The 14,415-nt window shown below is 34.2% G+C and overlaps 1 protein-coding gene and 1 long non-coding RNA gene across 2 annotated transcripts; both read left to right on the top strand.

The window, feature by feature from the left end:
- Nucleotides 1–2,648: 2,648 nt before the first annotated feature.
- Nucleotides 2,649–3,993, top strand: LOC107738502 (uncharacterized). Its single transcript, XR_001639892.1, has 3 exons — nucleotides 2,649–3,097; nucleotides 3,630–3,786; nucleotides 3,967–3,993. It is a non-coding gene; the product is annotated as an uncharacterized LOC107738502 (long non-coding RNA).
- Nucleotides 3,994–5,702: 1,709 nt separating this feature from the next.
- On the top strand, nucleotides 5,703–8,378 carry LOC107738501 (putative methyltransferase DDB_G0268948). Its single transcript, XM_016550255.1, has 6 exons — nucleotides 5,703–6,044; nucleotides 6,143–6,303; nucleotides 6,878–7,091; nucleotides 7,411–7,514; nucleotides 7,923–8,057; nucleotides 8,165–8,378. Exons 1-6 carry the CDS (start codon nucleotides 5,934–5,936, stop codon nucleotides 8,259–8,261), a joined length of 822 nt encoding a protein of 273 aa, XP_016405741.1. The 5' UTR covers nucleotides 5,703–5,933; the 3' UTR covers nucleotides 8,262–8,378.
- Nucleotides 8,379–14,415: the final 6,037 nt, after the last annotated feature.

The raw sequence follows: 14,415 nt of genomic DNA, 5'->3' as shown, positions 1-14,415 counted from the left end.
GAAGATACTGCAGTTGTTTTGACTGAGTTTGACATTCAAACCTTTAATAAATTAATTTAAAATGCATACAGTTTTCCATCTCAACTTCAAGTTGTGTCTTGTTAATTGGGCCTAAAGGATCATGCAGGTTTTACTCTAATTTGTAAATCAGGATGCATGCTATTGAATTGAATTCAAATCTGTTAATAAATTCATTTAAAATGAATAGCCTACAGTCTTCTATTTCAACTTCAAAATGTGTGTCTTGTTTCTGATTCCTAAATGAACATTTAAATTCAGGTTTTACTGTCATATATAATTCAGGACACATGCTATTGAATGAAATTCAAATCTGATAATAAATTAATTTAAATGTATGCCGTTTTCCATCACAACTTCAAAAGCTGTGTCTTGTTACTGGTTTCTAGAATAATATTTTAATGTTGAACACATGCAATTGAAACTGACTAGCCAATTAAATTGTTTATTAAGCTGATTAACCAATACATCAATTAGTTAAAAATTCAATTTTCGAGCTCATTTTCAAAGGGTCCGTTTTGTTTCTTTAAAAACACTGTTTTGTAAGAGGGATCACACAAAATGCATGTTTTTTAGTAATTAAGCTGATTAATCAATACATCAATTAGTTAAAAATTCAATTTTCGAGCTCATTTTCAAAGGGTCCGTTTTGTTTCTTTAAAAACACTGTTTTGTAAGAGGGATCACACAAAATGCATGTTATTTTTTTAGTACTGTCCTGAGTAAGATATTTTGCATCAAAGATGTTTACATATAGTCCACAAGACAAAATAATAGCTGAATTATTTCAGAAGCTTCAGAAGAAACCTATATGTTTCACATGTTACCTGGAGAGTTTTTCTGAAGAATAATGGACAGTGAACTGCTCAGGACAAATAAGGGACTCATCAGAAACAAGACACACCCTTTGAAGTTGAAGTAGAAGACTGTATTGATTTTAAATTAATTTATTAAAGGTTTAAATGACAACTCAGTCACCCTTTGAAGTTGAAGTAGAAGACTGTATTGATTTTAAATTAATTTTTAAAGGTTTAAATGTCAAACTCAGTCAAAACAACTGCAGTATCTTCCTCTAGGGGGCAGTGATACTGGAGACTCTTTGGAAGGTTTCGCAAGCTATTCTTGAATGACTTCTGCATCTCTTTTGACAATGAAAACAACTGGAAATTTTCTTTGAGAAACCTGTAACAAGACACAGCCTTTGAAGCTAAGGGAAGATTGCATTTATTTTAAACTAAATTATGTATTGGTTTCATTTTCTATAATATGTGTTCAATTATAGTTCTGTGGCTAAAAACACCATCAAAATGTTATTCTAGGAATCAGTAACAAGACACACCTTTTGAGGTTGAGATGGAAAACTGTATGCATTTTAAATTAATTTATTAAAAATGTGAATGTTAAACTCAGTCTTAACAAATGCAATATGTTCCTCTATGGGGCGGTGTACTGCACAATCTATGAAAGGCTTTGTGAGCTTATGTGCTTACATTTCAAGCATGTGGTGTGCTATAGTTCTCCAAATTCAACCGATATCTAACTGTTATTCTATGAACCAGTAACAAAACACAGCCTTTGAAGATGAGATAAAATGCTGTATGTTTACAAAAATGATATGTTAATAGGTTTGAATTTGATTCAATAGCGTGTATCCGATTTTTTTTATGAAAGTGAAAGATACATATAATTGTGTTTCTATGAACCAGCAACAAGACACACCCTTTGAGGTTTAAATGTCAGACTCTGTATTTTAAATTAATTTATTCACATTTCTGAATTTTAAAGTAAGTCAAAACAACTGCAATGTGTTCCTCTAGGGAGCAGTGTACTGCACATCTTAATAAGCTTTTTCTCAATTTTTACATTTCAATAAGTTTTTGTTGTCTTATAGTTATGTGAATAATATCAACATTGAAATGTTCTTTTAGGAACAAGTATCAAGACACACCCTTAGAAATTGAGATAGAAGGGTACATTTATAGGAAATTAATTGATGTATTTGTTTACATTTTTATATCATGTGTTGTCTTATAGTTCTGTGAATAAAACCAACATCTACATGTTTGTTTAGGAACCACTAACAAGACACACCCTTTGAAGTTAAGATAGAAGAGCCTATTTACTTTACATTGATTGATGTATTCGTTGACATTTCAACATCATGTGCTGTGTTATAGTTTTGTGAATGAAACCAACATTTAAATGTTCGTCTATGAACCAGTAACAAGACACACCCTTTGAAGTTGAGATGGAATACTGCATGTTTTAAAAATGAATGTGTTAACAGATTCAACTTTAATTCAATAGCATGTCATGGCTGTCGCCGGCCAACGTGTTGTTGGTGTTTTTTCAATGTATGCTTCAGACACGGGTCACGACGAGGCGTTCCCCATAGCTACCCCTAGAGGACGCAGTGTCTCGTTCCCTACTCAGGGAACCATGGTTACATAAGTAACCTGAGACGTTTTTTCTCAATTGTTCCATTTCAATAGCTTTTGTTGTGCTATAATTCTGTGAATAAAACCAACATCTAAATGTTTTTTTTATGAACCAGTAATAAGTCACACCCCTTAGATCTGAGATTTATTTTTATACATCTCACAAGTGAAGCATTTAAGTGGAATAATTGTGCTTTTTGCTCTTGGTTTTGCACTTTGCAGACGGTCCCTATCCTGCACTTTTACATTATAAGGTCTATCAGTTACAATACCTTAAGGCAGATTAAAACAAATAAAACACATTGTGTGTTCTCTTCTACATTTGAAAACAATTATAACACATTATGTTTCTTGTCCTTGTGCTAAATCGTTAAAGAACTATTGAAGATTTCCGAGGCTGAATCTCTGACAAATGTCAAACGTCGAACCAACTTTATATCGGTCTGTGTTTGTAATGTCCAGTAATGATTAACTTCTCAGCAGATGTCCAGTAATTTGCTCTGAAGATTTGCTCTGAAGTCACAGTGAAGATGACTGAAAGATTGTTTGAAGAGAAACGACATGCCTCACTCTATCAAAAATATCGATTTGGTCCACCTGATGAGCTGAAGAAGCTTATTCTCCATTATCTGGACAAAAAGGTAAGACTGTCGTGTTATTATTAGCGTACGTTTTGAGCGCAACAGTCTGGCATGTTGGTGAATCACTGCATGTTTGTTTGGTAACTGTGAGAGACCCTTCCAAAATATGGAGCACATACATTATAAAACAATTTTAATACATTATTGTAATAATAATTATAATAATAAACCATAAAAATAACATACTAAGGTGGTTGTAATTATATTTATACTACTAAAAAAAATATATATAAAAATTAATAGTACAATATAAAATTAATTTAGATTGTATACGAAAGCACAGTGGGGTTTATTGCCATTTTACCATGTCCAATAAATCATGGTAACACCATACTGTTTCTAAGTTACCACCAGAGACAAGTCAGAAGTGCAAATGTTGGAAACTCATAACTTAACACCTCCGAAGTAACAGAAAAGAAATTGATGTTACATAACATTTGTCTATTACTTATTTACTTTATATTTAATGTGTGAAAAAAATAAGCTGTTCTCCCATATAATGTTTAATGGTAAAAACATGCTTCACATAAAGGAAAGCCCCATCATCTAGCTGTGGATTTGGGCTGTGGAACGGGGCAGAACTCTCGTACCCTGATGGCGTATTTTGAGCAGGTGGTGGGCATTGACGTCAGTGAATCTCAGGTGGAGCAGGCGAGAGCAGTGCCAGGCTTCCCTAACCTCAGCTACAGGTCAGTAATGCATGTTTCTACTCTTCCTTAAAAAACAAATAAATCTTGTCCCATTACTTATTTTTTATCTCATAATGTAAAAGATATGGAACAATGTACCATTATACCTTTGTATAACCTTGAAAGAAAAAAATTAGATTACTGTGGTCTCTCCGTATCATGTTTATCATTAAATGACAGAGTAGGCACAGCAGAGGAGCTGCCATCCCAGATGGCTCAGTGGATCTGCTGACGGCTGGGTCTGCGGCTCATTGGTTCGACGCTGAACTTTCATAAAGGAGGCTACACATGTTCTGAAGCCACGTGGCTGCTTGGCTCTCTTTGGCTATGGAGACAATATGAAAATACACTATGAATCTTGTGGTGATCGACTTAATAACATATGTGAGGAAGTAAGCCTATACCATAACTATGTATTTATATAAATGAAATAAGAGTATCTAGAGAGCAGGTTTAATAATAATTTGACCCTGTTTAATATGTAAATGCAAAAGCCTTAGCTTACTGAATGCATGTTTATCACCTTTTACTTTTGCAAACCATTTCACTAAAGGTTAAATATGCTCATAGAATAACTGCAAACTGCACTCTTGTATTAATTTATCCTGCTAGGTAAAGCAATTAGCAATTACAATTACACAAGCAGTAAGATAACTGGGGCCAACAGTAAGCTAAAGATCTTATTTGAAACCATACCCTTCCCAGATAAAAAGAGGTAAACCAGAGCACTGCACTGTAATGAACAATTAACTGTCTGTGTGTCAACGAACCTCTGCACAAATCTGCTTATCACATTTACTTTCTTTTGTATAGGTGGCATTTGTGTGTAAAATAAAACATTGTATATTGTTTATACATTGCTTTTTTTTAAATAACATTTATTCTAAAAACATTATATTTTACATGTTTTGTTTTGAATAATGTCATCCTTGATATGAGTTGCAGTTGTAGATTCTAACAGTTTTTTTTAGGGATTGAAATAATTCCAATAAAGCAGCAGCTGAGCATCAAGAATGTAACTGGTTTTATTCAGACATTCTCCATGTACCAAGCCTATCTGAGAGCCGATCCGAGCGCTGCAACCGCACTGTTGGAGAGAACAACATCACGGTAATTACTTCTTTTTGAAGAACTTCAACACTTCAGCCGCTTTTTCTGTCATGCAATGTTGATTGTAAAACAACATTAGACTGCAAGATTCTTATTAAAGGAAATTTGCTTTTTGGCCTTTATAGATCATGTTGATGGTATGTTTGCTTGTCACTTATTCTGTTCCAGGATTCTAGAGGAGATGAAAGTGTCATCAACAGAGGCCAAAGTCGACTTTATAATGAAGTACTTCTGTGTGCTTGCATGTAAACCTGAGTGACACATGACTCAATCACATGACCCACCTCACCTGTACTATCATCCCAGGTGTTTAGCTACTGTAGTTCCTGTGAAAGGTTTGATTTCACTTTGTTAAACAAGTTGCTAGCAAATCTGTGGGCTTACAAACACACAATATTTTTCATAATTTCACATGAAAGATTCTGAAAATATAAACCATTTATTATTTGCACTGTGCATTATGATGTTGCATAATGTTAATTCGAAATTATTTACTCTACAACATGCAGGCATTTATGTAATGTTGTTTAAAATAACAATAAAATCCTTTTTTTTTTTTTTTTTCATTTTTGAAGTTTGTTCACATGAACAGTAAAAAATTCCCTGGATGCCACAGAAATGTTTACTTAATCTAGGTTTTGTAAAAATGTAAATAAATCCTTCTTAACACCCACACTTCACATTCACCATTCTCTATTCCATAAACCTGTTGTTCTTCAGCAATATCAACATCAACAGATAAGCATTATGCCTTTCTGTACTTTTATTTTTTCATGTACTCTCTTATATTTTCATTCATACTGGAAACCTTTGATTCTTTTCTGGTCATTGCTTAGGAGATGTTTATTAACTTTGAAAGAACCTTTAGTCTTTACTCCAGAGTGAATGTGAAAAAATGTCTGTGTGTGAGGCTCAAGTCCTCATTAGCAAACTGAGCACATTACAGTTGCCTCAAAGGAATGTTTTAAACAGCTTAGTGCTATTGGCACAGTTGATACTGTCTCTCAGTGTTTAGTGCACTTGTACAGCGCTCAAAAATGGCGGTACGTTTGTTTGAGGATAAAGAACATGCAGACTCATACTGGAAGTACCGAATTTCTCCTTCTGAAGAGCTCATCGACAAGGTTCTACAGTTCCACAGGAATAATGTAGGACTTCTATGACTGTTTGTTGTTGTTTATTCATCAGCCTGCCATCTTTGTCATTTCATTTACATTTGGATATATTGTTTACTGCATTTTCTCAGAAAAATTCAGCCAATGACCTGGCAGTAGATGTTGGTTGTGGGTCAGGGCAGGGAACGTTGCTCTTAGCACCACATTTTACTTGTGTGGTAGGGACAGACATCAGTCCTGCTCAACTGGAGATGGGGAGGAAACATGTTAATATTCCAAACGTCTCTTACAGGTAGGCAAACCTGAATTGGGTGTTACTGCATGTGTGACAGCTTATATATATATATATATATATATATATATAATACAACAAATATTATAATGATGTTTTACTTTACAATTTAAATATTTTTATTTTTAATTTAACATTTTTTTCTGAAATTAGTTTATGTGAAAAATACAAACTAACTCAAAAGTAAAACATGCACACGCAAAGAACTCAGAAACTCAGAAATCTCTGCAAAATGTATATTTATATATTAACATTGTAATATATTTATATATTTTTCAATTGTTAAAAAAGTATTGTTTCCAGACAGAATGACTCATTACTGTATTACAGCAATGAGAATCATTAATGTGTCATAAATGACCAATAAAAAACCCATTATGCAGGTTTTTTTTAATGATCTGGCACATAAAAGGTAGGGACATGAAAATAATATCTTAATGGGCCTAAATGAAGATTTCTAATATTTATTTAGAAGTTAAATACCATGATTATGCTCTTGATTTTGTTCTCTTTGTGAGTTTCACGCATACAATATGCACATCATGCATCTGTTTTACTTCTTTGAAACCCAAAGGGAGAGTCCAGCTGAAGAACTGCCTTTTGAAGATGGCTCTGTAGATCTTGTGACGGCCATGTCTGCGTTCCATTGGTTTGAACATTCACGTTTTCTTCGGGAGGCTCATAGAGTGCTTAAGCCTCATGGCTGCCTTGCAGTTCTCAACTACACCATGGACATGGAGCTGAGCTATGGAGACTGCTCAGAGACTTTAAACCACATCTGTAATGAGGTGGGAGTCATAAGACTGATATTTCTGACATTTCAACTTGCTGTCTGAACATCTGTGTGTGCTACATATTCTGTGAGAATATTTTAGAATTATCTAATTCGAAAATTATCTAAAATGATCTCAATTTCTTCTCATATATGACCCATAAGTCATAATATTAAATCATTTACTCAGCAAACATTACCCACAGCATTTTACAGTACTAAGACTGATTGATTACTGAACTGTTGGGTCAGTAAATGGTTAAAAAAAACTTTGTTTTTGACACAAAAATAAACAAGTATTCTATCACATGTCATATACATCTGTCTCATTACAGTTTTATGCAGCCCTGCAGCCTTTCCGGAATCCTTACCTAGGTTCCAGCTCCTTCGAACTTTACAAGAAAACATATGACTCTCTCCAGTATCCAGTCAAAGAATGGTAATGTAGTTATATACAAACTAGCTGTTAAAATATTAACTTTATAGATAATTAAGTAGGTCAAAACAGTTTAAAGTGCCATCAATCTTAGGTTTAGAGACTGAAGAAGGTTTTATTAAGTTACATATAAGTAGCAATTTGTTATATTGTGACTATATATGTGCCTCAGTTAATAAAGGGCTTGTTATGCCTTGATTACCTTTTATATAATGAATGCTACATAATAAAAATATGAAGGATTTAAATTTGTAGTTTAATTTGTTAAGTGTCCCTGACATAACAAACTTGCTATCCAGGATTAAAAAAACTAAAAAAAAACTAAGCTGTATACATTATTGTCAAATATAACATGGCTGGATGTAGTGTTGACCAATCAGAAGCTGGACTGCAACTGTGTTTTTTCTTTAGGCAGGACATTTTTTGGGTGAGGAAGCCTGTCCCTCTCTCTGGCTACATCGGCATGGTGGAGTCTTTCTCCACTTTCCAGACTCTCTTAAAAAAAGATCAAGAGGCCAGACGACTCTCACAGGACATTGAACACAGGTATTAGACTTAGAGTTCTCTTATGTAATGTCTTTGTAATATACTCCTGTGTGTATCATATCATATATCTCTTTCTCTTTTCCTCACACTCCATTTTTCCTACCAAGACTGTTGCGTGCAATGGATGTAACATCCTCGGAGAGAGAAGTTATCATGGGAGTTAAATACTTCTATTTTCTTGCCTGCAAGCCTGCAAATGACTGATTGCTTTCTTTAAATCTTAATTTTAGAACTTGTTATTAATTTGTATTCCAATATGATCAACTGAGTTACTAATTTCCATAACCATCAAGTTTCATAACCATCAAGTAAAAAGTAATAAAATGTTTTTCTTACACATTCAATACAACAAAAAAAAAGTTAATTAAAAAAGTTAAAAAGTAGTCTTTACACATTTAATTTTAGCTTTTTTTTTGTTTGTTTAATTGAATTTAGTTTATTTAATTAAAAATCCAAATCATTATAGAAGATGTGAATTCAGGCCATTGTCTCTGTGTATAAATTATGATTATGTTTAATGTTTGTTTAAATAAATTAGCAGACGCAGACAAAAATCGTCCTTTCACTGACCCATTTACAAAGAAGCGATCATTTCAAAGTATATCTGAAAGAACGTCCACCAGGGTGCAGTGTTGACTCGAACATGCAGCAGTACCTGCGAGAGAAGCATGTCTAGCAAACATCTGCACAGCTGCCTGTGATGACACGACCCAGCAATCCCACGGTACAGTGATTTAACACAGGCTCAATACACAGCTTCAAAACACAAACAGGAACAAAGGAAACTGAGAGTGACGTTTCAGTGTATACTTCAAAATGTTTACCGCAATTCTCTGAAACAATCCATTGTTTGCTTGAACCATTGGTATGTTTTGGAGCTGCTCAATTAGTGAGGTTTTAATTCATGCTTGTTTCTCTTTTTATTTACACACGTCTTTGACAATACCTATCATAATTCTCTTTTGGGAGGGCCTATAAGTCAGACCATATATTTTGATAAAATGTTTTTGTGGTTTGGCCTTGTGTGTCTTGGAGCTATAGCCTAGCTGATTATGCACACATAGCCAAAGGGTGAATGGAAAGAATGGATGACAGGATCTGTGCGTGTTCAAATCGCTTACCTATAAAAGTAATGCACAGACCTCCTATCAAATGACAGCACATGATACAGTGAATATAGTGCCAATGCTCATATGTGAGGCAGTTGATAGGTTACACTACACTAGACTACACTGTGTGTGTGTGTGTGTGTGTGTGTGTGTGTGTGTGAAGAAAAATGCAAAAGCCATCTGACATTTTCTTCTAAAATTAGCATTTTGTTTCTATGTTTATGTTCAGTCATTTCACTTTAATGGCAACGAAAAGGACCTATCCATTGCCAATAAAGTGAAATTACTGAACCCAACCATAGGAGCATGATAAAAATGCTGATTTTAGAAGAAAATATCAGATGGCACTTTGAGGCTTTTGCATATGAAGTCTTCATATACAGTATGCATGCATGTATGTATAGTAAAGCTCTGCGCACATTGATTTAATCAATTAATACTTTATTCACATCATTGGTCTCATCATGGTCTGATATTTCCTACTATTTGCTGTCACCCATGGCAGCGCTATACAGTATATCAATCCACTTATATGGGTAATGGCACCTGTCCACTGCAGCTGGAGAACTCTGCTCAAAAATGCTAGAGCTTCTCAGCTTTGCAGTGTGTCTGTATAATCTGTGTGAAATCTGAATGAAATATAGTCATATGTAAACAATATAATGCACTAAATCCAGCAGAAACTGTTTTGGGTAACAAAAGTGTATTAATTACTGTATATTGTTGCAGTGTTCGTCATTTTGCTAGGATGATTGCTTTGTATATTGCAATTAACTTTTTTTCTGTGGCTAAAAGGATGATTTAGAAAACTTTAAAGCGTGGATAACATTTTTGTAAAACATAATTAAGTTGATCAAATATATGAGCTGCACATTTCTAATTATAACTATAGATACCATAGAAATTAACTGTACTGTATATTACTGCAAACACATTTTTTGATTTTCTAAAAATCAAACACTAAAATTCTCTGCCTCTGTCAGAGGTAAGTTTTCACCAGTACAGACGAAGGAAAACACAATTCTCAAATTCTGCCCTCATCTGAGTCAACAAGTATATAATATGATAATTTTCAGTATAGCGTGATCAGCAGATAGCAGAATCCTCTTGAAATAAAGAGTTTTGCCAAATTAGACACTTCTGACATATTATGTTACTCGCCTCCACCCCCTTCTGTCTGACATTGAAGTGTCCAAATACACAGTGACCCGTCATATGCCACATTTTAATCCATTATGAATATTTTCATCCTGACTGAGCCAATGGGCCTGAGCTGTTGAATCATCTGCCCCTTCACACATACAGGACCTGAGACCTGGGCTCAACTCTCCTGTAGCTCTCGCATGCTAAAAGTGAGCCAGAGTTTCTCATGCTGGTGTGAAAAAGAGGCTAATTACACTTTCTGTAACACTAAAACTGTTATGATCAGAACTAAACATAAGCAACAACACAGTAAACATGTTTTCAAAAGGACAAACATAATCAAAGAGCACTCATAGCATTTTGTTAGATAGAAAATGTTTTCATTAAATATATTTGTGTGGCTTTTTAATAAAATAGGCAGTGGGATTCTGATTTATAATGAAGCATATCTGCAGAGTATTCCCTATATATTCCACACACCTTTTAATAAAGCCAGTGCAGCTATTCTGTTAACAAAGCTCATGAGGTTTTCCAGATCAATAAATTATAGTTCATTTGCACTTAAGTAAGTTTGGACTAAATCTTTTCAGTGAAAGTGCAATTCTACAGCATGTCTTGTATTACTAGAAAATTATATTTTCTAGACAAATTGTGTTGTTTGTTAAACAATGTATTCTTTTATGGTACATAATTTTTCTTTTGGCCTTCCTCTCAATAACCTAAAATTGTCCTTTCTGCCATTTAGTCACCCTCCTTTCATTCCAAACCTGTATGACTTACTTTCTTCCCTGGAATATAAAAGGATATTGAAGATGGTATTGGTCACTCTATTCAATGGAATTGATAATAAAAGCAAACAGAGGCTTTTAAGCTTAAAAAAGGACACAAAAGCTTCATGGAAATATAATAAAAGCGGTCCATGCCACTCATTTTAAGTTTCAGCTCAGTCTTCAGTTAGTCGAGTTCTTGGCCACTTTCCAAGTAAGGTTACCTTCATAAGACGTAAAAATATTCATGTCTAAGTTGTTTATAAAGAACTCTACAAGAGAAGACAGTCCTGCTGAATGACTTCTCTAGAGCTCTGCCTCATCAGCCCAGAACACAGGGGACACAATTTCATCTGTTACAACAAAGACAGAACATTATGCTTCTCCATAAAAAAAAAAAAAACGTTTCTCTATGTCCCAGGGGTGCAGCTTTTGATAGGATCTTCTCAACAGTATAATCAGTATTAAGCAGTATTCTTCTAAACATGTTTATTCATGTACATCCAAGTACAACCAAGATGAATCATCTGACTGGCTGGAAGTTTTAAAAGAATGATGATGAAACATGAATAATTGATTAGGTAATAGTATTATTCATAAGAAGTGACTCAAGATTGCATATCAACAGATGGACCCTATAAATCAGGATTTCAACCCCCCCATTCATAATTCATAGTTTAACATATAGGTGCATATTTACATAAATATATATTTCCACAATATCAACAAGAACCATGAGCTATGATTCAAACATTGAAACACATAGAATGCTCATCTATTATTGTATGGTGCGTATGAAAATATCAGTCAGGTTATGGCTGTTGGATATAATTTGCCCAAATATTTAAAGTAATTTTAATGTGATGATAAATGTTAGCGATAGAGTTGTTATTTTCCACTTATGATAGTAAAATCTTAAAGGGGTCATATGATGCGATTTCATTTTTTCCTTTCTCTTTAGAGTGTTACAAGCTCTTGGTGCATAAAGAAGATCTGTAAAGTTGCAAAGACTAAAGTCTCAAATCCAAAGAGATATGTGTTTTTTTAACTTTAAACCGCATAAACACATTTCATTACACCAAATACACAAAATAATGTTCTTTTTAGCAGCATCATATGACCCCTTTAATTTAAGCATAAATTTAACAGACAAAATAAATACAAAATCATCAGTGCCGTGCTTGCAGATGTTTTGCAGAAACTAGCACTTTCAACAGTCCTGATGCTGGGGAATATCATACCAACATATCAGATTAAAGGAGAATTGTTTATCATGCGGTGCAACAGTCCTCATGGGTAGCAGGACCTTATGTTCATATATCCTGGCATGGTGTGAAATGATACACACTCTTGAGTTTCTCATTGTTGCTCCACATTAGAGGTAGTTGTGACCTCAGGCGCTGGTTACTACTGACCTGCTATGTACAATTTATTTTGTTTGTACTCTACCTCTCACAAACAATTAATCATATAATGAAAAAAAATCCTTGGCACAAACTGCCTCCATTCAAAAGGGAGAGCATGACAGAAAAACAAAGTAATATAGTCTTGTAAGGGTCCTGACCCCTTCAACACGAATAAGCCTGATCAAATGACTGGAGTATATGAAAATTTAAATAAGTGATCAGATGTGCCATCATCAGTTTGCACCAACTAATGTAGACATTTTGTATCTTTCATGACACAGATCTCCCTTATAATCCACCAAGATGTGACAACCATGAGCATATTAACATACGACCACCAACATTTAAATGCTTCCCTGAACTTCACAACCAGAAAGGTTAGTCAATCATAAACAGAGGGCAATTACTTAGAGGTTTTAAAGGTACAGTAGGAAAAATGTCTGTTTAACTCTAAGGATCAGACTGCATGGACAATCTTTGGCCCTGTTTCCACCAGACATATGTGTTGTTGGGTGCGTCAAATTTCGTGGGAGCACCGAGGGCTGCTCACAAATATGAATGAATGGACAAACCCATGTTATGCAAAAACATCAATTAGGTTATTGTCTGATTTTTGTATATAAATATTATATTTCGATTTTATATTAAATAGGGGAATAGCATTCAAATATTCATTAATTTAAATTTGTAAAGAAAGCAGAACATAATCATTGAGTGATGAATCCAATCTTAAAGCACATTATATTCTCACTGCAGCAGGGGTGCTTAATGTAGCTAGTTTTAATCAGCATTCAGTCTAATTTTTATTTATTATTAACATGTCCAGATGCATTATTCTTAATGCATTTATCATTGTAACCAAAATAACAACTTCATCTTAATTGCCAATGGCGATAGCCAAGCGACTGCCTACTTAAAACAATGTAGGATGGTTTACTAGATTAAGATTAATGCATTAGGCTAAACTAAACTCAAGGTGAGGTTTGAAATTAGGAGTTGGTCTAAAGTTCATAAGAACCACAGATGGACCACAACAATCTGACACATTTTAAACAAACAAAAGCAGGTTGTTGTCTCTTCGGGGATTTTGAGTAGGCTAGGTCAAGCCGTAAAAGCATTGTCTGCAATTATTGTGGCTCTAATTGGCATTTGAAAAGCATTCATTTGTAGCCTTAATTGTTTGCTTATGGATCCCTTTTTAAGTTTGTTTTAGTTATTTTTGATAAAAAGAAACCCTAATGAATAGTAGCAGATGAGACAGAAGGTCTGCTGTAAGATAATTGGGAAGTAAAGGCACATTGATGCAGAACTCTCACACCCTGTGCTACATAAAACACATCATTGTGCGCTGGTCACAAACCCATTCTCCAACACTTAAGCGTTCTCTTGTCATTTCACATGTGAACTTTTGAACTTTATTTTTATTTTGTAAATGTGCTAGATTCTCCATTTGCCTGAGTTCATGAACTTTTGTGTGGATGGAAACAGGTTCAGATATGATGCAGCCTTTGTTGAGAGTTACTCGCCTTTGTCTATTGGCCTAATTTGTCTGTCTAGTGGAGTTCAGTCAGTACTGCTCATTTTGCCAGTGTATAATAATTTGATGCAGTCTGTTTAGGAATGCATGTATTTAATTGCTTGTTAGTTCACATTAACCTGAACTTGAACTTTGCAGACATGATTCATAACAGTTTATGATTAAAGAATCTCAAAATAGCAAGTTGTTCATTGTGCCTAAAAAGTCCTGTTTTGTTGTTGATACAATGCATGTTATGTGTTTGTCTTTTGTTACAGGTTTGTAGATGAGCTTTTGTTTCATTCAAACTATATTTTGAGTTGTGTGAGAAAAGCACTTAAACTGACATCCATGTCTCACTGTTGCAGACAGCCAGATGTAAGCATAATTTATATTAGTATTTAAATACTATATATA

Source organism: Sinocyclocheilus rhinocerous, unplaced genomic scaffold (genome assembly GCF_001515625.1).
Source record: "Sinocyclocheilus rhinocerous isolate Xijiao unplaced genomic scaffold, SAMN03320098_v1.1 scaffold1215, whole genome shotgun sequence".
Classification (NCBI taxonomy): Eukaryota; Metazoa; Chordata; class Actinopteri; order Cypriniformes; family Cyprinidae; genus Sinocyclocheilus; species Sinocyclocheilus rhinocerous.
Note: the sequence above shows the minus strand (reverse complement) of the source record. Positions and strands in the feature narration are given on the sequence as shown.

What these genes read in the sequence shown, in the direction of transcription:
- LOC107738501 (XM_016550255.1), top strand. Translation starts at nt 5,934, where the DNA reads ATGGCGGTACGTTTGTTTGAGGATAAAGAACATGCAGACTCATACTGG. An exon ending in ATTCCAAACGTCTCTTACAG is followed by an intron (nt 6,304 to 6,877) that starts GTAGGCAAACCT and finishes TGAAACCCAAAG; the next exon opens with GGAGAGTCCAGCTGAAGAAC. An exon ending in TAAACCACATCTGTAATGAG is followed by an intron (nt 7,092 to 7,410) that starts GTGGGAGTCATA and finishes GTCTCATTACAG; the next exon opens with TTTTATGCAGCCCTGCAGCC.